The following is a 25373-nucleotide window of genomic DNA, read 5'->3' on the forward strand; positions in this document are numbered from 1 at the left end:
AATCTAAACCTGATTTTTAAAAATCGCTACCAGAGCGCTTGTGTTCTCTGGGTTTCTGAATTCCAATAACCCTCCTTCAAGGGCATCTCCCAAAGGCGAGCTCGGTCGGTTAACTCGGTGCGATACAAAGCATTTTGTTCTTTTACTCGCGGCCCTTACTCGGTCTCCCAAGGAGACAAGTTGAATGCCCACTAAGTCATACTTTTCCATTACTCATTCGGCCTTTTCTCCCAAGGTGGCGTGTGGGAGGTGCTGTGATCGGGCTCGATAAGAATAGGCCGGGAGGCTTTCTGCGGGATCATACACTCATCCTTTTGCGTGCTTCAACTCCAACTGCGCCGCGTTCGGCGGCTTCAACGCGTGAGATGTTTTCCAAACGGACAATAACTCCACACTCGGCCGCCTCCCACAATCGTCTCTGCTCCTCTGGCCCCCACAGCCCCGTCCCACTTAGGCTTGCGTTGTCCCCTTACAAGGCGGATGATCGGGTTAGCCCGGCGCGCCTGCTGCCGACTTACGCCCTTCGGGGGTCAACCTGGAGGGGACTCCGGGCACAGCCTTCACCCACGCCGCACCCCCGCACCCGCTCCGGCTTCTGAGCCACCAGGAGGCGCCCCGCAGTCTCCGCCTCTCCTCGCCGCATCCCTTCTCCGGCTTCCCCTGCGATTGGCCGGCCACCCCGAGCTCTGCACCCCGATTGGCCGCTGTCCGCGTCAGTCGCGGGCGCCGGGGCGGGCGGAGGTGACGCGCGGCGGCCGGGCTCCGGGCGGTGTCCGGCGCCGGCGGCTGCAGGCGGAGCTTCGCTAGGACCGACGCGGGGCAGTCAGGCGGCGGCGGTCTTGGGAGGTGCCAGCGTGAGGCCGAGCCGCTCCCCGACTGCCGAAGCCGCCACCGCCGGCCCTTCGCCGCGCCCCGGTCTCCCGCGCTCCCACCCTCCGCCCGCCGCGGCCCTCGGTGCGGGGCTGGATCGATGCGTGATGGGGCTGCCGAGCGGCGCCCTGCGGCTCTCGGCGGCCGCTGCTCGCGCTGAGGAGCGTCGGTGCCGGGCTCCCCGCGCCCCCGCGCGCCGCGGCGCTTGCTGATCTGGCCGGCCCGCCCGCCCGTCCGTCTGTCTGCAGCGCGTCTGAGGTAAGGCGGGGGGCGGGGAGGGCGGCGGGGGGCGCTTCGGCAGCGGGGGGCGCTTCGCCGCCGGCCTGAGGAGGGGGCCGCCCGGGGGGAGGGGCGGCCGGCCCAGGGGCCGGCGGGGTCCGAGCGGGGGAAGCTCCGAGCCAGGCCGGAGCCGCGAGTACTGAGGGCGCTGCCCCACCGGGGCAACGGGTGGGGTGGGGCGGGGCGGGGTTGGGGAGCCTCGGCCTCGGGGGTGGGGGACCGTCCCCGCGAGCCCCGGGCTTGGGTCCAGCGGCCTGCCGGGTCCCCCGCAGCGCCCCGCACCAGCCCTCCGCTCCCCCTGAGCCGCCAGGCTCCGGCTGTGCCCAGAGGTCAGCCGAGCCGCCGCTGTCGGCCCATTCGCCGGGCTCTCTGCGCATATTGCGGCTTTGCTCCGTCTTGAAGCTACCCTTTCTTATTTCCCCCCATCCCCTCTCCCCCGTTTTGGCTGGCATCGGGGCTTCGGCTAGGAATGTGTTTGGGCCCTTTTGCCAGATGAAGGCAGGAGCGGGTATCGCGTGGGAGGGGGGAGCCGATGGTGCAAGGACTGGAGAGGAGGGGCGCGGTGGGAAGGGAGGGGGCTTGTTGGATGCTGGCCAGCCGTGGGGAGGCTGGCGTGGTCTCGGCGATCGGCAGCCCGGGATTACTCTAGCAGCCATATTGGGAGGATGATCTGACAAATCCTTTAGGAGCCAGGTCCGGTTGCTGGAAGGCACCGAGTGACAGCCCTGGCAGCTTTCAGGGTGACGGGCCGCACCACAGCCGAACTGGGGGGGTTGGGAGGTTGCTCCAGCCAGCCAGTCATTGTTCGTGCCACACAAAACATTCTGGGCCCTAAAACCAGAATGGAACTCCAAAATCACTTTTTCCCGTTGGTGAATTGCTAATTGAGCTTCCAGGGCAGAGTGCCTTCAAGATTCCATTCCTGTTGGGGTGAAATGATGGGTTTCTGTGTTCGTCTTCTATGACCAGGGCTATGGGCACAGAAGGGATGACGATGCCTGACTTGTACAGAGGCAGATCTGAGGATTACTAAGGCCAATTTATCAGGATGGAGGCCTGGAATTAGTATGTTGCGTCGGGTGGATAGATGTTCAGAGTAGCTCAGTACGCAGAGGTGAAGTAAACTGGAATATTCTGATGATGGTAGAGGCTTGCAGCAGTATTTCTGAGGCCGCAGGTTGTCATCTTTGTGGAATCTCGAGGTAGCTGAAATTAGATTGTCAACAGATCCCTTGCTCACATATCTCTTACTGTTCTAGGCAGCTGTTCTGCTGATACTGAACATGTTTTGTGTCTTAGATGGGTCTGTCTGAGCCCCATGAAAGTATGGTGATTGGATTTGAATAGCTCTTAAGAGGTGATATCCTGGTGGGTATTTTATATAAAGGCTGGCATTTTGTCAGCTCAGCTTAGTCGTAATAAAATCTTGTGTTCTCTAAGAAGCGAGGTGATGCTCCCTAATTAACTTGGTATAGCGGTTGGATTATGAGGCAAGTGAAATTGGTAATGTACAGTTTAAGGATGGAATATGAAGATTGCACACATGTTGGCGTTGTAAAAAAGATCTGGATATGATCAATAAGAATTCAGTGTGAGCATATAAATCTTTTCCTACATCTTGGACGTGGAAAAATCCTGGAGAATGGCATGCCCGCCTTCTTTGTGCCCTTCGCTTTCATTCAAACTCCATTTCTTAATGAATAAATTCCTGTAACTAAAGTTGAACTACTTAAACATTTTCAGATAAGGTTTTCTAAGAAAAGTCTTAACACTTTATTTTTTATTTTATTTTATTTTATTTTATTTTTTGCGGTACGCGGGCCTCTCACTGTTGTGGCCTCTCCCGTTGCGGAGCACAGGCTCTGGCCGCGCAGGCCCAGCGGCCATGGCTCACGGGCCCAGCCGCTCCGCGGCATGTGGGATCCTCCCAGACCGGGGCACGAACCCGCGTCCCCTGCATCGGCAGGCAGACTCTCAACCACTGCGCCACCAGGGAAGCCCTTATTTTTTATTTTATCATTAAGTTTTCCTTTTAAAACTTGGTTGAATCAAACATGGCTTCAACAGAAATTAGTGTTTTTTGCATTGTGTTAACATGCGAGAAATACAGAATGTCTGTTTTTAAATTCCATGCCCCAATTAAGAAATATTTCTAAGATTTAAATTTTGACATTGACTTTATTAGTAGAAAAGATCTGAAGAATTGTGGTTAAACATAATTTCAGCATTTGGTAAAATCAGACCTGACTGTGAGTCTGATTTAGAGGCAAGATTTTGTGAGTCTGTGCAGCTCTGCTCTGATGAATGTTTTTCCAAAGTTTATCCAATTAAGTACAGCTTCTAAGCAAACTTTCCTTTTCAAGACCAGATATGAATGCAGTTTTCCTTTTTTCTCTCGTTTCTCTTTCCCACTTTGAATATGTGCAGGGAATAAACTGCCAAGAAGAGTGCCAACAGAGTCTCTCCAAGGCCAAAGCTTTCTAGCTCACATCCCGCTTTGGTCTTGTCCTGGGTACAAAGTAAAGGACAACAAAGGGCCCCTGCCATGTTTGTAAACCCTCTTCCCAGGCTGCTGATCACAGCAGGTCTTTTCCAGGAGTAAGCATATCCCTTTGGTTTTGTAAACTGATGTGATGTAATTTCACAAGGCTCTGAAGGGAAAGGTATAGCATATCTACTTCATGTAGTTCTCTTTAAAAGATGGCCTTGTTGGTACAGATACTGGTGAATTTCTGGAGTTCATAAAAGAGTGTGAATAAATACACATTTAGAACTTTTTTTTCGTGCAGGTCATCAGTAGAAGATAAATGAAACAGATGTGACTGTAATAGCAAAAACCTGCCAAGGGTGCTTTGGACTTCTGAGTTGGACTTTTCGATTAATGGCCCAGTAATTCGTTTATGCTCACTTCTACGACATTCATTACCAGTTAATTAAGAGTGTGTGTAGAGATTTAGTTCTTTACTCTCAAGGAAGTTTCACTTTACCAAATGCCTATGGATATGGTAAGATCAAGTTAACTCCAACTCCTTTCTGTTTTAGTACAGTTTAGTGTATTGCTGCCCTTGCCATGGTGGTTTCCATGATTTTCAGTCAGAGCCTCTTCCCTCTCTGTATTGCCATATAATACTTAACTATCTAATACTCGATTGGTACTTTTGTTATTATTTTGTAGTGGTTTGTATATGTGTTTTAAGTCACAAGATTGTAAATGTCTGATAGATTTTAGAATTTTTTTACCTATGATATCACATTTTTTACACCAAAGTGTATCATTCAACTACACCATCACCTACCATTGCTCTGTTTGACGACTTGGCTTACTTCTCCCTTCCATCCGAATCTCTGACATCATCCTGGCAGACTTCCGTGACTGTATAAACAACAACCACCACAACAATAATGATAAAATAGCTTACTCATATTGAGCTCTTTCTATGTGCCAGGCTCTTTTCTAACCACTTTATTTTACATTTACTCGCTAACTTAATCTTTAGAACAACCATAGAAAATAGATACAATTATCTCCATTTTACAGATGAAACTGAGACAGAGGCTAAATGACTTCCCCAGGGTCACTAGAAGTAGTAAGTGACCACTATGCTGATCTTCCTTTATAACTACTCTTAACTTTAAAATTCCTTGACTTCAGCTCAAGCAAACGTTGGCTTCATTCTGTTCCAGTAACTCAGTATTGTGACCATATCTTCTAACATGTCATCACCTTCAGATCTTCAACTATGATAATTTACAGCTCTCACTTTAGTAGTCTGTTGCTGTGTGTTCTCCCACCTCAAGTCTTTGGTCCATTGGCCCCTTTCAGATTTTACTTCTTTGTCTTCCTTTTCTCCACTGTGATTTCTGGGTGCATTGCCTCAGCCATTTTCTTACTAGCACTTGAAGTTTTTAATTCTTCTTTATTGTTCTGCAAGACCCACTGTGCCGATGCCAGCCTTGCATCATTCCTATCATCTGTAGCCTCCCTTTTTTACTCTGTGTCATGGAGAAACCTCACACAGTGCTGGGGATTGGTACCACAGTTGATGTGTAGTCTTAGGTTTCCCCTGAGTCTGTCTTTGGTGTCTGTCAAAGCATTTCTGCTCAGTTCCCTCCCCCGTTCTCCACACTGGCTTTTCAAAAATCTTGACCGTTTTAGTTAGGCCTCCCCACTGCCCCATACTTGGCATAAACCTTACCTATAGCCTCATAGGAAAGAAAAGGCGTGGATTCCCCCACTTCCCTTTCCTTAGAAACTTCTCTGCCTTCTTTTTTTTTTTTTAACATCTTTATTGGAGTATAATTGCTTTACAATGTTGTGTTAGTTTCTGCTGTATAACAAAGTGAATCAGCTATACATATACATATATTCCCATATCTTCTCCCTCTTGCTGCTCCCTCCCACCCTCCCTACCCCACCCCTCTAGGTGGTCACAAAGCCCCGAGCTGATCTCCCCGTGCCCATAAATCTTTATAGCTTTCTGACATTGAATGAATTGATAAGTTTGATCTAATTTTCTCTTCTCTGAAGTTAAAAGCAAGTCCTCATTTGATTTTATTTTTCTGAGGAAATACATTCCTTGGATACAACAACTCTGAATACCAACCACAGCAGTACCTGCTTTGACAATCTTGCCTGCTGTATTAGCATGAAATAATTATGCAGGAGCCAGAACAGCCTCATTTGCTTCATCACATAATCATGTACCAAGCAGGCATCTTTCCTGAGGAAATACTGAAAACTTCTGATGCCTTCCTTCCTACCATAATTAGAAAACAATTCAGACTACCCTCGCTCTCCATAGTGAGGTCCTTGGCTCTGCTGTCCCCCACCCCACGCCAAACACTCACATTCTGCCTTCTTTCTTACCCTCTTTCCTCCAGTCTCAAGGGAAAGGTTACCCTCTCTGACTTCAGCTGACCCCTTGGCTTGTGTTTTGTATATCACTGCCTTTCCTAATCTTTGGGGACTTGCTGTATTGGCTACTTTTCTTTCCCTCTTTCGCTGTTTCCCCACACACAGTTCCTTGAACACAGGAGGCGCAGTCCCACAATAGGGCCTTTGCTCTGACTCTTTCTTCTGCTTGGAACACTCTTTCCCTGAAATCTGCTTGGCTGATTGCTTTACCTCCTTCAGGTCTTTGCTTAAACCTCACTACCTCAACAGGCCTATTTTGACCTCATTTATGCACCTGCGTGGCACCCCTTCCAGCCACACTCCTGAGCCTCCCGACTTTGCTGTACTTTTCCTCCTTCATAACGCTTATAATCACCGAACATTCTGTGTAATAACTTAAGTTATTATTTTAATGTCCCCTCTCCCCTACTAGAAGGAAAACTCCTCCATGGCAAGGATGTTTATCTGTTTTGTTCACTGATTTATCCCAGACTCCTGGAACTGCCTGTCACATTGTAGGCACCTCATAAATAGCTGCTGAATAAAGGATAGAAACATCCAAGTCTTTCGTATTAATAAAATGGGGTGGGGAGGAGAAAAATTCCTGCTTCATTCCTGTTCCCTCCTGGCTGTCTCTCCTGTCCTCACAGCCAGCTTCTGGAAACAGTGAGGATACTTGCATTTCCAATTCCTTGCCTCCTAATTACTCCCCAGCCCACCACAGACTAGCTGCAGTGATCCCCCCACTTCACCAACACTGCTCATGCTCTGGTTTCCAGCCCTTTGTTGCTGATACCGGGGGGCACGCCTCACGCCTGTGCTGTATTGAAAGTGTTGCTCACTTCACTCCCTCCTTTGTCTGCTTCTGTATTGTGGGGCTGGTTGCAGTCTCCTGGGCCTCGTGCTTTTCTGGCCATTCACATGGCTATCATTCATTCAACACAAATTTTTGTATAACTTTTAAAGGCTTACTTTGTTTCTAAGAACTAGAATTTTGACTATATAACATTTTCAATGTTAAAATAAATAGCAGGTTAGGCTGTTACAGGAAAGTTTTATTTAGTTATAATTTATATCACTTACTGCTTTGAAAAAGGTTTTGAGCAGCTTACCACAATACTATATATACGGTGAGGCTGTTAAACATGGAGAAGAAACAAAAATCTATGTGACAGGAGGAAAAAGTAAATATAGAAATTACAACAATTTGTATATGTGTAAGTTTGCATAGTGTGGTTATTGTAACTTAGTTTTGAAACTTTGGAAAGTCAAGATAAAAAGGGAAAGAGAGGGCCTCCCTGGTGGCGCAAGTGGTTGAGAGTCCGCCTGCCGATGCAGGGGATACGGGTTCATGCCCCGGTCTGGGAGGATCCCATATGCCGCGGAGCGGCTGGGCCCGTGAGCCATGGCCGCTGGGCCTGCGCATCCGGAGCCTGTGCTCCGCAACGGGGGAGGCCACAACAGTGAGAGGCCCGCATACCGCAAAAAGAAAAAAAAAAAAAAAAAAAAAAAAAAGGGAAAGAGAAATTATACACTATTCATTCTGGTAAAAGAAAGCTAATGATTTGTCAAGAGGAACTTTTTTTCTGGTAATGAATTCTAAAGAAATTCTAAGAGAAAAGTGTTATAGACATCCTGATAGAAAGATATACGTACTAAGTGTTTTCAGCAGGTCTTTAAGTAAAAGGAAGAAATGTTCTTCAAAGACCTATTTAAAAAAAGTAATCCACCTGCTTTCCTCACTGAGAATACAACATTAAAATATAACTTACGTCTTTTCTATGAAGGATATGACTAACGTGGTTCAGGTATATAACTTTATGCAAAGATAAGTCTGAGTATCCCAGCAGAAAACTCATTATTTAATAACCCTGGTGAGAACCTGGAATACTTGTATTCTGTGTTGTCATCTCAATGAAAACATACCTATTAAACTTTGGGTACTGGTTTATCATGTGGCAAGATTGACCCATTGTTGACACATGGAAAAGTCTGACCTGCGTTCCTGCCCAGCTAGTGAGCTACCTACCAGGCAGGTAGGTGTGGTCACAGGCAGATTTCAGAAAGAACCTTGCCTCATACCAAATTTGAATTAACCTCTGACTGAAACTTCCATTTCTACATCATAGCCGAGCTGAGTTCATTTTAACCCGGACAATTCCAGGAGTAGCTGTTGTCATCCACTTTGACAATAGAAGAGCTTCAGTGGAATATTGGGTTTTGAGTGGCAGAGCCCCCAGTGGATCTGCTAAAAAAAAAATTATAGGATGTGGCTTCAGATACTAAAATGAATTGACTTATTAGATAGAGCTTAGTATTAACCATCCAAACAGTGAAAGATAAGAAAACAATGAAAAACTTTAGAGTAGTTTATTTTAAGCCTTAGGCCTTAGGAGCTGTTGTTTCTGGATGTACTTCTTCGTTTATGAGAATAAAAGCATGTCACCAGTAAAAAGGAAAGTTCTTGATTTCTTAATTTCAATGACAGGAAGACATGTGTCTAATAAATCTAAAAATTGTTTCAGGTTATTTTCTATAGTGGTTAAAACAGTTGGGGAGCCTGACTGAGCTAGTGTAATCTCATTTGAGATTGAAAATCTGATCTGTCAGGAAACTTCCTGTGCAGTCTGATTCTTGGCATTGGGTTAGAATGCAGAAAGAGGTTTTTCTAACATGTGATCCATTTTGAGCTTTTACAACTTGGCTCATGGCTGATTTTTATCCACAGAGTCAAAGACCAAGAATAGACATACATACACACACAAAATTCATACACACACAAAAATGAATTCTCACATTTTGGGGGCCATTTTGTCAGTATAGGCATGGTCAGTGACACAGAATATTGGATCCTAAAGCCTGCTTGGTCCTCAAGGAGAGTATTAGACCAAGAGATGCAAAACTTTAATAATAACAAGGAAATTTTCACACCCTCTCAAAACGGGCTCATTAGCTACAGATATTTATTTTGGAGTATACATTTATTCTTATAATTCATTCTTTTTTTTCTTTTTTTGGTTGTGCTGCAAGGCTTGTGGGATCTTAGTTCCCTGACCAGGGATTGAACCTGGGCCCTCGGCAGTGAAAGCACCGAGTCCTAACCACTGGACTGCCAGGTATTCCCTAATTCATTCTTTTTTCTTTTTTTTTTTTTGACTATTAACAGAAGTTTAACAAAAAAGTTCAGTAAGAAAATGTACACGACCCAATTTTCATCATAGTAAAATGTGGAGAAGGGGACATGTGGAAGCAGTTGATTTCTCTGGTAAAGACAGCCATTGTTCATACTCGTTCCAAGGCTTCTAACATGATGATGCCACTTCCTCGTATTACCACCATTCCAATATTGTTCTGTTGCCTACTAGTTGCCATCTCCACACATTCACCTATCACAAGATTCATAAAGGGATCAAATCCCCTCAATATTCCTTGGACATGTCTGCCACCATTTAATTTCAATGATAACTTCTTGTCCATAAATTTCTTCAAGTCTGGAGGGTGAGCTTTGCTCATGATGTCTACTCGACGAGCTCAAAGATGCCTCCAAACGGAATTCGAGTTGTCCCTCACCCCTAATTCATTCTTTAAAATGTAATTCACTAGAAAAGATTATCTTTTAAATAGACTGCTTGTTGATATTGTAAATTTGCGGGGATGTAGCAAATTGTGTGAATGTTGAATTTAAAAGACTGAATTTCTTGGTTAAATTCTGTTTTCAGTTGTGACAAACATGTACTGAATAAAGTATCGATGTATGAGAGTTAAGTAAACTACTGACTGCAACGTGGGGCAGAATGAAATAAGTAGAAAAATGAGGAATCAACACAACGTTTTTAGGGAGCAAAGAGGAAGAAGGGATGACTTTTAGCTTAGAAAGGGGGATGTTAAGGAACATATGACTTAATGCTTCCTGCTTCATGGTGACAGTTGACCTTGTCCTCAAAAGATATGGACTTGTAATAGGTTAGAAGGGAGAGTGAGCTTCCAAGCATCACATGCTTGGTGTAGTAAGAGGTGCTTGGTGGAGAAGGCTTAAAGTTGGGCAGTGAAAACAGACTGGGGAAGGAGGTTGGATTGTGGAGGCTCATGAATTTTTAGGTTGTGTTCTGAGGCCATGGAAACCAACTGAATGCTTTTAAGGAGAGGGAATGACATGCATTGACCTCTGTTTTAGGAATATAACCCTGGCTGTTTTCTATAAAAAAGGGATATTACAAAACCCAACCAACCAAAAATCTAAGATTATTTCATTCTTGTTTTTTCACTTTGCTGAGAAGTCATTTAGTCTTCTCCTTAGGCTCCTAATAATTCAGAGTGCCTCTGAGGGCAAGAGAGAATTGCACAAGGTCAAAGCTAAGCAATTGTGCAAAAATTTAGAAAAATTCAAATGAATTAGATCTAAATGTTTTATTATCCCTTTACTGTTAGTGAAGGCTTCTGGAATTTCTGCTCCATTCCACTTTCCTAATGCTTCTAATCGTATGTCATAAAGAAGGAAAACTGGTCAGAGGAACAGCCTAGAACTGAGGCTGTGCAAGTGACTTAGAGTATGTATGGTTGCCTTTCCTACCTGCCTTTGGCTCTATAAAACTGGAAAATGTATTGTAATTTTTATTGTTTTCCTATAACTTCTTAAAAATATTCTGTAATTATTGTTTCTCACTGGAATTTAAACTTGATTTCAGATTTATATAATTGGTAATTTTTTAAAAGGCTCAGGGAGTTTTGAAACTAATTTGATGGACATCCATTATAAAAGAGATACTCTTTGTAGTTGTAGGGAAGTAACAAAGTAAAGCTTTCTGTAGTCCACTTAACGGTAGTTTCTTATTACTGTATAAAATTTTAACTCACTTGTGAAGATGGTTCAGTTTTACCACAGGACAGTTAAATCAGAAAAAAAAAATGTACTTAGGTTCAGGTTGTTTTGGGAAAGTAATTTTAAAATGTATCTATCACTTCCAAAGAAGAATGACTAAAAGCATGACTAAAATTCTGTCTTGTCCTCAAGGAACTTAAAATTTACAGCAGAGATAAGAAAAACAGGGCTCCCTTGGTGGCGTAGTGGTTAAGAATCTGCCTGCCAATGCAGGGGACATGGGTTCGAGCCCTGGTCCGGGAAGATCCCACATGCCACTGAGCAGCTAAGCCTGTGTGCCACAACTACTGAGCCTGCGCTCTAGAGCCTGTGAGCCACAACTACTGAGCCTGCGTGCTGCAACTACTGAAGCCTGTGCACCCTACAATGCTCCACAACAAGAGAAGCCACCGCAATAAGGCCGTGCGCCGCAAAGAAGAGTAGCCCCCGCTCGCCGCAACTAGAGAAAGGCCGCGTGCAGCAATGAAGACCCAACACAGCCAAAAACAAAATAAATAAAATAAATAAACTTATTTAAAAAAAAAGAAAAACAAATAACTCATTTTGCCCTAGGTAAGGTCAATGAGTTGAGAAGTATTAAATGGAGAAGCATTTGCATTTAGTTTGCAGGGTGGGGAGAATCTATGAAAGCTTTAGAAATAAGTAGCATATGAGAAGGTCCTGGAAGAAAATTTGGATTTTGAGAAGAACAGGAGAGGAGGAAGGGTACAGTAGGTAGAAGGAGTATTGGAGCAAAGGCACAGGGACAGAAAAACATGAGATGCTTTCAGGAAACCCTTTGGTGGGTGGTTGTTAAGGAAAGTGGATGGAAGGCAGTGTTTTGTGGGCTTGTAAAAATAGGTGGTTTATGTTACAGAACACATTGAGTGCCACTGGTGGGAAGTTCAGTCATTGCTTGGTAGACAGTAGAGAAACTGGACAGTGATATGAAGAGACCTGCGCGTTAGGAGTGTGAATCTGGCAGCATTGCATAGTATGGATGGAATATATGAAAATGGCAGTATTGTGTAGTATGGTTGGGGTAGGAGGAAGAAAGAGAGAAAGTGGTTAAGATGATTAACGGTCTTGGGTGAGATGTTTTGAAGGAGTAAAAGGGATGGTATGGCGGTGGTAGAAATGGAGAGACATTTTATAGGTGGAAGCCGTGTAATTTGGCAGTTGATTAGATGGATAGAGGAAGCAAGCTTTTTGGCCTATGTGGGAACAGGAGAATGGTGAGAACATTAAAAGAAATAGAAAAGAGGTGGAAGAGCTGGGGGAGGTGGAGAGATGTTTGGGCTTTGGGTGTGTTAGGTTGAATGGTATGCCGGGAGGCTAGCTGGGTAGAAGAGTGAAACAACTATTGAAAGGTATACGTGGGGGGACTTAAAATAGGAAAGAGGTCAGTATTTGGGCTCCTAGTACTTTATATCTAAATAGTACTTTATGATCTAAAGCTCAGCAAGCAGGTTTCAGCCTTTGTTGTCGGTTTGTAAGTTAGTTAGCAGCACTGAACATTTTGGTAGGCCCTGAATAGAACACAAAAGAAGAAAGTTTTGGTTTTTTAAAATTTACATATCTACAATATTCATTAATACATTTATACATTAATACATTTATTCATTAATACATTTAAGCCTCTTTTATTACCACCCCTCTCCCCCAAATCATGCTATTTAATTGAAGAAACTGGGTGACTTGAACTGTAGATTTTTCTGTATTCTGGGTTTGGCTGATTGTATCTTCTAGGTATCATTTAAATTGTTTCTTTGCTCCCTATATGTCCTATAAACTGAGGCTTGTTTCTGTCAGTTTTTTTTTTTTTTAAGGGGAGTGGGATAATATTTACTAGGTGGTGCCATGTGTTTCCTATTGCAGCACCTCAGCAGGCATAGGCCACCTACGTGTCCCACTTTTCGTGATGTTAAGATTGATGATCATTTGGTTCAGATTTTGTCAGCCTAATTCATACAATATAATGTTCCCATATCAACCAACCTTTCGTTTAAGGCTTTTTTAGTAGATAGTGATGATGCAGAAAACCGTTATGTTAGTAGGGTTGGGAATTGGTGACATTCTAATTCTGTAATTTCTTCTGCATTTATTAGTCAGACTTTTTCTGTAAAGAAGAGCTTGTCCTCGTTGTCTGTTTGACTGTCCTGGAATATAGTTTATACAGGATACACAGACTGGACGCGTGCTCCATTCTTTTGTTTTATTTGCCAGTTTTCAGAATAATGAGGTTTTTGAAAGTATCGTTATGAACTCATGAATTTATATATTTAATGTTTTTCAGTCCATATGCAGTGTGTTTGTATGTATGTATGTATTTTTATGCTCCAATTATCCCATCTTTGTCCAGTGGGAGCTCCTTTAAGTTGGCACTTGTGTCTTTTTGCCATGACCCCATTAGTCTTTGATTTCTTGCTTGTGGTCATACTAAGATGTCCCAGAATCATCTTGAAATTTCTTGCCCAGACTTGGAATTAGCCACTTTTTCAAGGAACCCAAGTTCAAAGAGATTTTTGAAGGAATAGGATATTCACTTGGGAAGCTATTAAAGAACGTACAAGCTAGAATATAGTCGTGTAAAATGATAACAGTGTTCTCACAATGTGTTTGGGACTGTAAGTACTGTAGGAAATACCAGTGATTCCTGGAATGTTTGGGTAGTCATTTGGAAGAGTTAAGACTGGAGCTGGGCCATCAAGTAGAGGAGAAAATGAAGATTCATAGATCTGTTGTAGGGGGGAAATTGTTAGAAGGTGTGAAAGAACGTGTGTGGAATAGTAAAGGAGCTTGACTAGAATACAGAGTACCTTGACTGATCTTGTAAGTGCTGGGGAGTAAGAAAAGGTTCTTGGGTTTGGAAGTGCAATTGAAAGTCATGCTTTAGGGGGCTTCCCTGGTGGTCCAGTGATTTATAAGACTCCGCACTTCCGGGCCTCTCTGGTGGCACAGTGGTTGAGAGTCCGCCTGCCGATGCAGGGGACACGAGTTCGTGCCCCGGTCCGGGAAGATCCCACATGCCGCAGAGCGGCTGGGCCCGTGAGCCATGGCCCCTGAGCCTGCGTGTCTGGAGCCTGTGCTCCGCAACGGGAGAGGCCACAACAGTGAGAGGCCCGCGTACCGCAAAAAAAAAAAAAGACTCCGCACTTCCAATGTAGGCTGCGCGGGTTCAATCCCTGGTCTGGGAACTAGGATCCTACATGCCGCGTGGCGCGGCCAAAATAAATAAGTTAAAAAAAAAAAAAAAAAGATGTAGTCTTTAAAAAAAAAGAAAGTCATGCTTTAGAAAGGTTAATATTGCAGTAGGGTTAAGCAGTTGAGTAGAGTTCTCAGCTGGAGGTTTACAACATAATCTTTAGAAAATGAACAAAACAAAACAACCCATACCTGGGCCCTATCTCAAAAGGGGGGTGGCTAGGCTCATTTGCTTTTCAAAAGACCCCTGTGTTATTGTTTTGTGCAAATGCTGCCCCTCTCCCCCCATTTAAGGACTATTGGATTAAATCTAAAAGCTCAAAGATTAGTTTCTTGCAAGTACGCTAGGCATGAGGTAGCAAGGACATGGATTAAGGTTAGGGCAATGGGAATGAGAGGAAGGGAGGGATTGAAGGATGGAAATCTATGTTTTAAAAGTTTTCTTATGGTGTTTCATTAATAATGTTAGCACGAATGAAAGGATTCAAAGAGAAGGAAGTAAAGGTGACTCCAAGATTTATGGTATGGGTCCAGCTAGAAATGGGAAGATTGGCAGAGATTGCTCGTTTCGGGGGAGAAGATAATGGGACATACTGAGTGCTGAGGTGATGGCTGTATATTAAAGTGGACTCTGGGGGGTTGAAATGTGTTGTGTGTGTTGCTTTTTGTGAATGCTTCATTCACTCTCTTTTGGCAAAGTATTCAACTATTGACTATAGGTCATGCTGTATAGATTGGAAGGGTTAATAACTCTAAGCTTTCATTTAATAAATGTGATTAAAATAAATGTTTGATGTATTAAAAAAGAACCATCTGTTTATTGTAAAATAAAATGTGAAACAGACTGGAAAAAACATTGCAGCAAATATAAAAAGATTAATATCAATAAATATTGTAATCATTTGAAACACAAACAAAAAAAGTCAGTAAACCAGGTAGAGGACTTGAACAGATAATTCTCACAATTGGGAAATATAATTCATTAATTCAATCCTTCAGCAAACATGTAGTGAGCTCTTTCATCAGATACTGTTTTAAGTGCTGGCAAACAAGGTCTCTGAGCATTCTGGTGGTGGTGTGAGAGACAGACAATAGACATGGTCCAAAAAACAAGAATTTCAAATAGTGATAGTGCTGTTAGAAAATAAGATATTTATTTTTGCCTTTTCCTGTGGAAAGTATTAGTAGTTGTTCAGCTGGAGGTTAGCATTCCTAACCTTTACTTAATTATGTGGAAAAAAATTGGTCAGGTTTAAGTTCTGTTGGAGTTCCCTGGTAATTGGACCCATAAGTATTTTTCTTTTTTAGTTTTTTCTTTTGTTCAGTTCTTCTTGAAGATGTTTATATAACAGATAGAGTACAGATTGAGATCTGTTGTTTCTTGTGGAAATTATTTATGTGGGTTCTTTTCACAGAATAGTGTTCGTTTTGTTCTGTTGGGAGGGAAACTATTCCTCTAAAAAATGTTCACATTTTTTCCTGTGGCTTCATTCAAAAGTGAAATATAGTGATTTGATTCTGCTGTGAGTCAGAGGATAGAACTTGGGTCTCTTGAAACCTTCTCTGCTTATTGTACAGGATGGTTGTAAGGGCCAAATGAGATACATATGAAAGGGTTTATAGAAGTTAAAGGAATCCCAGGATACCTATAGTTAAAGAAGCTAGCTAGAGCTTATCTTTGTCCTTTTGCTGTTTAAATATACATCATGTAACTGGATGTTTCAAACTGAAATTGATATAAAAAGTTCAGTGCATTTCTTTAAAGACAAGTAATAAGTTGTTTTGCAGATGGCAAGTTACTTGTGTAAGGAACCCTCTTTAACAAATAAACATTTTGTTTTTTTTTTCATATATTATTGAAGACTGATCCTGAAAAACAGAGAGCAAGGAAGATGTTTGTTACTTTGCAGTTAATTTTTTTATTATTAAGTCTAGGGACTTTTTAGGCATGGTAAAGAGATAATGGAACAGGAAAACAAATTACAGTCTTTATTTTCTATCTGATAATTTACGGTTGAGAATATAAGATTTATAGGGAAGAAAAGGGATGAGGTTTTTAGAAATGGAAACAAATAGTACTAAGATAATGGCTCATATGCTCAAATTAGCCCATGCTTACTTTAATTCTGACTATCTTGTATGAATCATTTTTTCTTTTTTAAAGGAAACTTGAACATAATTTCGTAAGAAGATTTGATTCTTTATTTCTGGACTGCATATATATAACAAGACCATCAGAATGTCGGGAGCCTCAGTGAAGGTGGCTGTCCGTGTGCGACCCTTCAATTCTCGAGAGACCAGCAAAGAATCTAAGTGCATCATTCAGATGCAGGGCAACTCAACCAGTGAGTTCATGTTGTGTTCTATCGATTCTGTCTCATTTTCTTATCCTTCCCCCTTTTCCTGCTTGCCGTGATCAGAATAAATGAACATTTGGCTATTAACACTTTGAACTTTGCTGTTCTGAATGATCCATTGAATGTTTTCCCCCTGTGATATTTGCTGTAGCATATTTAAATATGGACTATTTATTTTCTTCTTTACAATTGAGAAGTCCCTAGAGAACTGAACGAATTTAGCTAGTGTTATTAAGTTGAAATCTTAATGATAGTATAGGTGTAAGCAGTGATTTTTAGTAAATGATGCTATGAAATATACCTGTTGAGCCTCCAAGATTACTTTGCTTTCTTGATTTTAAGTAGCACTTGAGCTTCCCAAGATGGTCTTCACACCTACTCTGCTTCCTTACAATGGTTCTTTGAGTTGAACAACAGATACAGCTAAAACAGATAGTAAACTTGTAAATTATTACTAAAAATTATCAGTCATTGCTTCCTAGCTTGTTTCCCTATATAGTTGCTTAGGTGAAAAATGACTGAAGCTCATTTGAAGCCCCTTCAAAACTGAAGGGGTTTTTGGTACTTGAATTAGTTACTTGATATGGATCTGTAGGCAAACTATTACTTAAAATAGATGTAGGTTCTACTGTTTTAAAGCCTATAACTTCGTGATAAAGCTGAATTGTTCTTTCAGATTCAAGTTAATGTTGAATTGTTGAGGAAACATGCTGATCTCATGTATTTGTGGGCCAGTGTTTTGTGTAGAGGATTCTCCCAGTGGGAAATAAAACTATATATATTTAAGGTCTACAGTGTGGTGCTTTGATATGTTTATACATTGTGAAATGATTAGCAAAATCTAATATATCCATCACGTCTCATAGTTACCTTTTATTTTGTGGTAAGAACACTTGTGATCTACTCTCAGCAAATTTTACATAGACAATACATCATTATTAACCATAGTCACCATGCTGCACATTAGGTCTCCAGAACTTATCTTATAACTGAAAGTTTGTACCCTTTGATCAGAATCTCCTTTTTCCCCCCACTCCCCAGCCATCATTCTCCGTTACTGTGAGTTCACCGTTTACTTTTTGATACAGATTCCTCATATACAACTTTGAACCTTCTGTTGCTTACATACTTTTCTGAACTTGCTAAATAGGACTCACAACATTTTATTTTTTAAAAAAAGATTCAAAAGTAGGAGTCTAAGCTGCTGTACCACTGTTTGTGCTTTACATTTCTTTGTCAGTTGTGCCAGTGATTCTATGAATTATATATCCTATGAATAATTGTAAAAAGAGATGCAAAATTCAGTATTGTTCTCTAACAAATGTTTATATTCCTAAATGTCACTTATTCAAGCTATGTTATCGTTTGTGTTTCATTTTAAGAATTAAGTTTTACACAGTATAACTAAAAATTTGCATGGGGCCTTGCTAACCTTCTCTGTATCGTTCCAGTTTTAGTATAGGTATTGCTGAAATGAGCACACTAAAACCTGATCATTGAGCCCCTTGTTTCTTTCTGAAAAATGCATTTAACTATAACTTATTGGAGGCATTTTTTTTTTTTTTTGCGGTACGTGGGCCTCTCACTGTTGTGGCCTCTCCCGTTGTGGAGCACAGGCTCCGGACGCACAGGCTCAGCGGCCATGGCTCACGGGCCCAGCCGCTCTGCGGCATGTGGGATCTTCCCGGACCGGGGCATGAACCCGTGTCCCCTGCATCGGCAGGCGGACTCTCAACCACTGCGCCACCAGGGAAGCCCTAGTTGGAGGCATTTTTGACTGTTGGTGTTGCCTCTAAATATGCTGGTTTGTATCACAAGTTCTTTTAAAGTGCGGACGTTAGGAAATCCTGGATCAGGAGCCAGAACTGATTCCGAAAAGAAATAATTTCCTCTGTTTTGCATGCTGAACTATCCAGGAATCCCCAGTGTCATGGAGATGGATTTTTATTAATGGTTGGGGTATTGCTACTTTCTTTATAGGGTTGGAAATCTTAAACTAAAAACTTTTAAGGAGAAAGTGCGTATTAAAAGGCCATATCCACGAATGCAAAAATCACTTTATCATATAATAAAAATAAATGGAAAATGTTTATTAGTACAAGAAATAATACTAACATTTTTTCTTGATGACAGATCATTTTAGAATGCCCACATCTTAAATGAGTTATAAGTTTATATTCATTGTCAAGGTCAAATAGCATTACGTTAATTTCACCCGTTTTGATTTATTTTTGTGAATAGGTAAAACATTCAGAGAGTATGAAATCCAAAATGTACAAAGAGTGTACAGTACAAACATTCCTCTCACCCCATCACGTAGTCAACCAGTTCCTCTCCCTAGAAGTAACTTGTGTTAGATTTCCTTCAAGAGATAGTTTAAGTAGCATTATCTTTTTCTAAGGTAGTTTTTTTCCTTTTAATTAGTGGTAAGGTATAATAGTAACTTATTTTGCAGTCTTGACTGCATTGTATATTTTATTTTTTAAAAATTAATTAATTTATTTATTTGGTTGCACCAGGTCTTAGTTGCGGCAGGCAGGCTCCTTAGTTGCAGCTTGCAGGCTCCTTAGTTGCAGCTTGCTGGTTCCTTAGTTGTGGCAGGCGGGCTCCTTAGTTGCGGCTCGCTGGCTTCTTAGTTGTGGCTTGCTAGCTCCTTAGTTGTGGCGTGCGAACTCTTAGTTGCGGCATGCATGTGGGATCTAGTTCCCTGACCAGGCATCGAACCCGAGTACCCTACATTGGGAGCACAGAGTCCTAACCACTGTGCCACCAGACCCCTGCATTGTATATTTTATTTTATTTTATTTTATTTATATATATATTTTTTGTGGTACGCGGACCTCTCACTGTTTTGACCTCTCCCGTTGCGGAGCACAGGCTCCGGACGCGCAGGCTCAGCGACCATGGCTCACGGGCCCAGCCGCTCAGCGGCATGTGGGATCTTCGCGGACCGGGGCACGAACCCGCGTCCCCTGCATCGGCAGGTGGACTCTCAACCACTGCGCCACCAGGGAAGCCCTGCATTGTATATTTTAAACACCTGAGTAAAGCTATTCGTGTTTATATCTTGTAAAAGATGTTTTTTTTTCTTTTTGAGATTTTAGCATGAGAGAATATCCATATAAGTTAATAGGATTTTATTAACAAGTATCTACTATATGTATAATGGTATGCTAAGTACTAAACCAATATAAAAAAACTAATCTATTGACTATTCAGGAGAATAAAACTATTAGAGTGTGTAGCAAAATTAAGATTTTCTATAGTTCTGGATAGTTATGTGAAATGGATCTGGATCTGCTTAATTTTCTGACTGCTAGTGTTTGATTATCTGGATTAAGAGCTCACTGAGATTATTGATGGCTAATTAAAAAAAAGTGTTAGACCTCATTGTATCTAAGATATGTGGCTCTCTTTTTGACCTTATTATTTTGATTGTATAGAAAATAATGTCAGTTTAGGGGAAAAAAGTAAAATTATCCAAATATGATACTCATTCTGAATGAAGGATTTCAGATGTCTTCACTTGTGGTAGCCAGCAAACTGAAGAAGAAAATAAGATTCCTAGTTGAACATTTTCTAAGGATAGGGCCATAAATTTTGGAGTTTGTGAGGATGCTAAGTTCTATTTACTCATTCTTGTTTATTTCCCCCAAAGATCTCTCCAGAATTATTGAAAATATTTATATGTCTTTTGAGGAAATATAATGAAGAGATGCCTGGTTTTTATTAGAAGTAATTAATATGGTTAGACCAGGCCTGGGCTTATTGTACTAGTACAATGAAAACCAGTCTGTGGACCACCTTAAGAACAGCGCTGAACTACCAATGGTTTTTCCATCATATTTTGTCCACAACCTTTCTAGACAGCAGGCTGAGTAGCTCTGCTCTGTCTTGCCCTATGTCTTTCTCTTCCTCTTTTGAGAGTCTGCTGTAATGTGAGTCTCTAGGGATCACAGAGTTGCATGTACCTTAGGACCCTGCCCTTAAGGAGTTAAAGTTTGTGGTAGGAGAGACAAGACATACCAAAATAACCTCAATATAAAGTAAAAGTGATCTAAGTGATACTTGCCATAAAAAAGGGTTTTAAAAAAATGCAGATGTGAGTTTGGCAAAGGGCACATGTAAAATTCATAGATGATAGGAGGGTATTTCAGCTTGACCTTGAGGATTAAACTAAACATCCCGTATGTTTGGGGAAAGTTTCAGAATTGTAGCTTATTAGGACTTATTAGTGTTATATCTAGATTGGTACTCCTAGCCTCATCTGGCTATAACACATTGCCTCTTCGCTTAAACGTTCACCAGGAGAAATTTGTGACTTTTAAAATAATATTAGCCTCCTGAAACAAAAGTCCTCGTTAGATGAATCAGCCTTAGAAAAAGTAGTGTTAGTTTTCTAGCTGAATGCTTTGTCATGGTTCAGAAAGTTTGGGGTAATTTTGGTTTCTTTGAAAGGTGTTTGTTTTTGGAAAGCTAATTACCTAATTGTATCAGAGACTTTTTCCTCTAGAATTTTGGCGTTTTCAGTTTTCTGCTGTTTTCTATTTCTGTTTACAATTTTATATGACAGTTTCTTAGTAATTTGACTAATATGTAATCCAAATAACTTTTGAGAGATTTTAAGTGAGCCAACTTGTTATGTTTAGAAAGTATTAATGGCTTGTTTTTAAAAAATGGGGCTTAAGATTGGGAGAGAGCATGGATTTTGAACCTAGAATTGTTGCAAAAACTGAAATGAATTTTCTGTAGCCACATGTGTTAGCTGCATTAAAAGACTGCTATGCTGGCAAGCTGGCCTGGACTGCTGCTCACAGGGATTATGGCTGATTGTAGATGGAATGCAATGGAATGTTCTTGCCATAAGGTCTCATGAAAAAGTAGAAGAGGGTGGTGAAGAGTACTTTAGGGAATGTGCTAGATTTGAAAACTGAGTAGTGGCAGTTTTATTCAAGCACTTTCTGGTCTCAGAGGGAGTATTTTCCCTGGCACAAATAAATGTTACTGTCTTGACATTTGGGAGACCAGGGTGCATACAAATAGCTTTGTTTAATAATATCCCATTATATTCCAAGTTTCTCCCACTTTGGAAGCATTTTTTTATTGTCTAATTGCTTTAAAAAAGGAAAATGGGACAAAATTAATGCTCTAACTGCTCACATTTATGGTTATGTTATGTGTGTAAATCTGGAGACTTTGAAACTGCATGAATTCCCCTCTGAAAAACAATAAGTTCTCACACACTCCTTCTGGTGATTAAATTGTGATCTTTTGCTTTGTCTTTAACCGTAGGAATCAGTCTCTAATCCTTTGGTAAGTCTCCTTCATATTTTTATTAATTTTCCTTAGTTTAGGATCTTTTTTTTTTTTCCCTATGCCCAGGTATTAAGTGGGATAAAAGAAATCCTGTTTTTTTTTTTTCTGCTAATTGCTTATTTTGTATATTTTAAAAGGCTTTTTCATTCGCACATGTGCATTTCTAAACCAAATGCTGCACATCACAGCTGGTACAAAGAATGACTTCATGTCCGTTAATGAAAATTTGGGATGGAGGAGCACAGGGACAAAATGGAGTTTGGAAAGGAAGACTTTTGAAAGGAACTCTTATAAATCTGTATGTTTTTTCTAGCATAAATTAATATAGCTACATGAAAATAAATGTAAATGCATATAAATTATCTTTGTGAACATTCTGGAAAATAAGAGGGCAAGAAAGGTTACCTCTATTTTTACCTCTTTACTGCAGCCTACTGCTGCATTTTGATGGATTTTTATTGTTGTTCCAATTAGGTTAAATGGTTAGCATCTGTGTAATTTTGTATTCCAGTCTTTTCTTGTCAGTCTTTAGTTTTCTCCTCTCCTTAGTGTTACCTAATTCGCACTTGCACTTGCATTTTAATCTGAGTTTCTTTTACTGGCGTCTATGGTTAGACTTCTGAGTGTCTATCAAGGTGGGAGCCCTTTGAAATTACATGCAAAATGTTTCATGCATATTCCTAGAGAGAGGGTAATCACATTCAATATGATTTTAAAAATTCATACATATATTTTTTATTGAAGTGTAGTTGATGTACAATGTGTTACATATATATATTTTTTCATATTCTTTATCCATCCGTCTGTTGATGTACATTTAGGTTGCTTCCATGTCTTGGCTTCAGTACATTTTAAATTTTTTAAATTTTGGCTGTGTTGGGTCTTCGTTGCTGTGTGCAGGCTTTCTCTAGCTGTGGTGAGCAGGGGCCACTCTTGGTTGCGGTGTGCGGGCTTCTCATTGCTGTGGCTTCTCTCGTTGAGGAGCACGGGCTCTAGGCTGAAGGGCTTTAGCAGTTGTGGCTCGTGGGCTCTAGAGCACAGGCTCAGTAGTTGTGGCACATGGGCTTAGTTGCTCCGCGGCATGTGGGATCTTCCCGGACCAGGGCTCGAACCCGTGTCCCTTGCATTGGCAGGTGGATTCTTAACCACTGTGCCACCAGGGTAGTCCCGGCTTTAGTACGTTTTTAAAGAGAGCTCTGTCCCCAAAAAGGGTTAAGAAGCACTAGCCTAGCATCAAAATGTCTCCTTAAGTCTTTTCAGGATAAGCCAGGACATGATTAGGTCAGACTAAGGTGTAAACTCCATAATATAACACCCAAAGTGCTTCACAGTGTGGCTGGAGGAGTAGGATAAGGACAGCTCTTCAGCTACTACTTCTTCACCTCGCCACCATGTGCTCTAACCATAGAGACGCAATGTGCAGTTTTTTGTTTTGTTTTTTTACCTACCCTTCGTGAAGATTCATTTGGTGAACTGTATATCTCACTCATACCCAAGTCATTCATCTCTCAGTAACCTCTACCAATGTCATGAATTTCACTGAGAGTCACTAAAACTGCTGAATATTTTGGCATTTAAACTCCTGACAGCACTATTTTTCTTAGAGTCCAAAACTGGAAATAACCCCCAGTATCCATCAGCAGGGGAATGGATAAATAAACCGTGGTATTTACATAATAGTACATAGCAAAGAAGAGAGGAATTACTGCATACACACACACACACACACACACACACACACACACGGAAATCATAAACTATAGCTATACAAGCAAGTTGCAAAAGCAGTTGATGTATTTTATTTATATAAATTTAAGAACATACAAAACTGTTCTCTGTATTCTTTACTCCATAAAAAGACGTAGGGTAAAACTATGAAGAAAAGTAAGGCAATAATGACAAAATTTTGCAGGCCTCAGTGGAGAGATGGTGGGCAAAGAAGTCTGGGAGGGTCATACAGTGGAGCTACAGAGGTGAGAGTCATGTTCTGTAATGGGCTGGTGGGTACCTGGGGTTTTGTTTATTGTTGCTGTTTAAACTCTACATATATTTTATAAGTATATCTATTAAACATTTAATTAAGAAAGCATAAAAGCAAAGGAAAAAAACAGTCTTAATCTTGCAAATTGAGATGCTGTGCACCCAGGCCTATTTAGACCAGTGACCAGGGCATATCATATGATAAGCACAAGTCCACGAAATTTGCCTCCTGTCCCCTCTTTCTGAAACCTTCGAACCACTTTTTGACTTCTTTTTCCAAAGAGAGGAACGCTTACAGGTCCACCTTGGTTAAATGACACTCATTTAGTCACTGGAATGTAAGAAGATAAGCAACAAGAAGGTGAAGAGGCTTTTACAGCACAGGAAGAAGAGTTCAGTAAAATATATTGAAATCAGCTTGGGTACCCGTGGCATTAAACTTTTTAAAAATTTTGACACAAAACACTTTTCCTGTAATCAGGACTTGAAGCTATAGCAATGAGAGGGGTCTGTGTGTGTGTGCTGGGGTGGGGAAATAAAGGTGCCCCTGAAATGATATTATGTTTACTCAATTGGAATTGATTGAAACCAATTTTGTCCTTTAGAACGACTTTTGGAATGGGTTGATAAAGGGAAGGTCCAGGTCTTGCACTGTCAGTGACCTTCTCACAAGTTTCCTTGGTATTTAATGACTTCTCATATGGCACCTTAACTAAGCTGACATTCTGGAATGTATCCCTCTCTGTTTCTTACGTTTTTCTTCTACTGGGATAAAGTTTATGGTCTTAAAGAAGGGCATTAGATTGCACCCTCTTCTAGATGAGATAAATTCATTTACCATTAACTTACTGAGCACTTTTTTTTTTTTTTTTTTTTGCGGTACTCAGGCCTCTCACTGCTGTGGTCTCTCCCGTTGTGGAGCACAGGCTCCGGACGCGCAGGCCCAGCGGCCATGGCTCACGGGCCCAGCCGCTCCGCGGCATGTGGGATCTTCCCGGACTGGGGCACGAACCCGTGTCCTCTGCATCGGCAGGCGGACTCTCAACCACTGCGCCACCAGGGAAGCCCCTTGAGCACATTTTTTAAAGTATTCTTCAAGAACATGATTTTAATGGTTATATAGTATTCTGTTGGATTTATGAACCGTAATTTATTTAGCTCATCACTCATTATCAGACACTTGAACCTTAAAACCACTTCTTAGGACTGCTGTAAAGAATGTAAGCCCCTCACAGGTGGGGAAGGAATTGTTTTTATTATTTATTTATTTATTTATTAAAAAAATTATTTATTTGGCTGCACCGGGTCTTAGTTGCGGCATGTGGGATCTAGTTCCCTGACCAGGGATCAAACCCGGGCCCCCTGCATTGGGAGCACGGAGTTTTAGCCACTGGACCACCAGGGAAGTCCCAGGAATTGTTTTTAGAAGGCAGTTTATGCAGCTGTCTACCTGGCACCTCTTACCTGCTTGTCTAAATAAACATTTTAAACTTGGAATGTCCAAAACTGAATATCTGATATATCCTTTTGCATTCTTGCTCCCCTGCATTCTCCCTCAACTCAGTTAAAGGCAACTCTACCTTTGTAGTTGCTCAGGGCAAAAATCATAAAACAT

General features: G+C 41.4%; 2 protein-coding genes across 8 annotated transcripts in view; one reads left to right on the forward strand and one right to left on the reverse strand.

Moving 5' to 3' along the window:
* The first annotated feature begins 778 nt into the window (after positions 1-778).
* KIF1B (kinesin family member 1B) overlaps positions 779-25373 on the forward strand; it is a 150355-nt gene continuing 125760 nt past the window's right edge. For 3 of the 7 annotated variants that reach the window (XM_082613279.1, XM_082613277.1, XM_082613278.1), the window contains exons 1-2: positions 780-1128; positions 16270-16450. In XM_082613279.1, coding sequence (XP_082469405.1) covers positions 16345-16450 — 106 coding nt within the window. In that variant the 5' untranslated portion in view covers positions 780-1128; positions 16270-16344. Of the gene's footprint in view, positions 1129-9073; positions 9160-16269; positions 16451-25373 lie in introns of all 7 variants that reach the window. The other 4 variants (XM_082613274.1, XM_082613276.1, XM_082613275.1 and 1 more) reach the window with 3 other exon arrangements.
* On the reverse strand, positions 9188-9596 carry LOC309800532 (small nuclear ribonucleoprotein G-like). The gene has a single exon (XM_082614696.1). It carries the CDS (start codon positions 9554-9556, stop codon positions 9326-9328), a length of 231 nt encoding a protein of 76 aa, XP_082470822.1. The 5' UTR covers positions 9557-9596; the 3' UTR covers positions 9188-9325.

The sequence above is a fragment of the Mesoplodon mirus genome, assembly GCF_964341445.2.
Source record: "Mesoplodon mirus genome assembly, chromosome: 3".
In the NCBI taxonomy this organism is placed as follows: Eukaryota; Metazoa; Chordata; class Mammalia; order Artiodactyla; family Ziphiidae; genus Mesoplodon; species Mesoplodon mirus.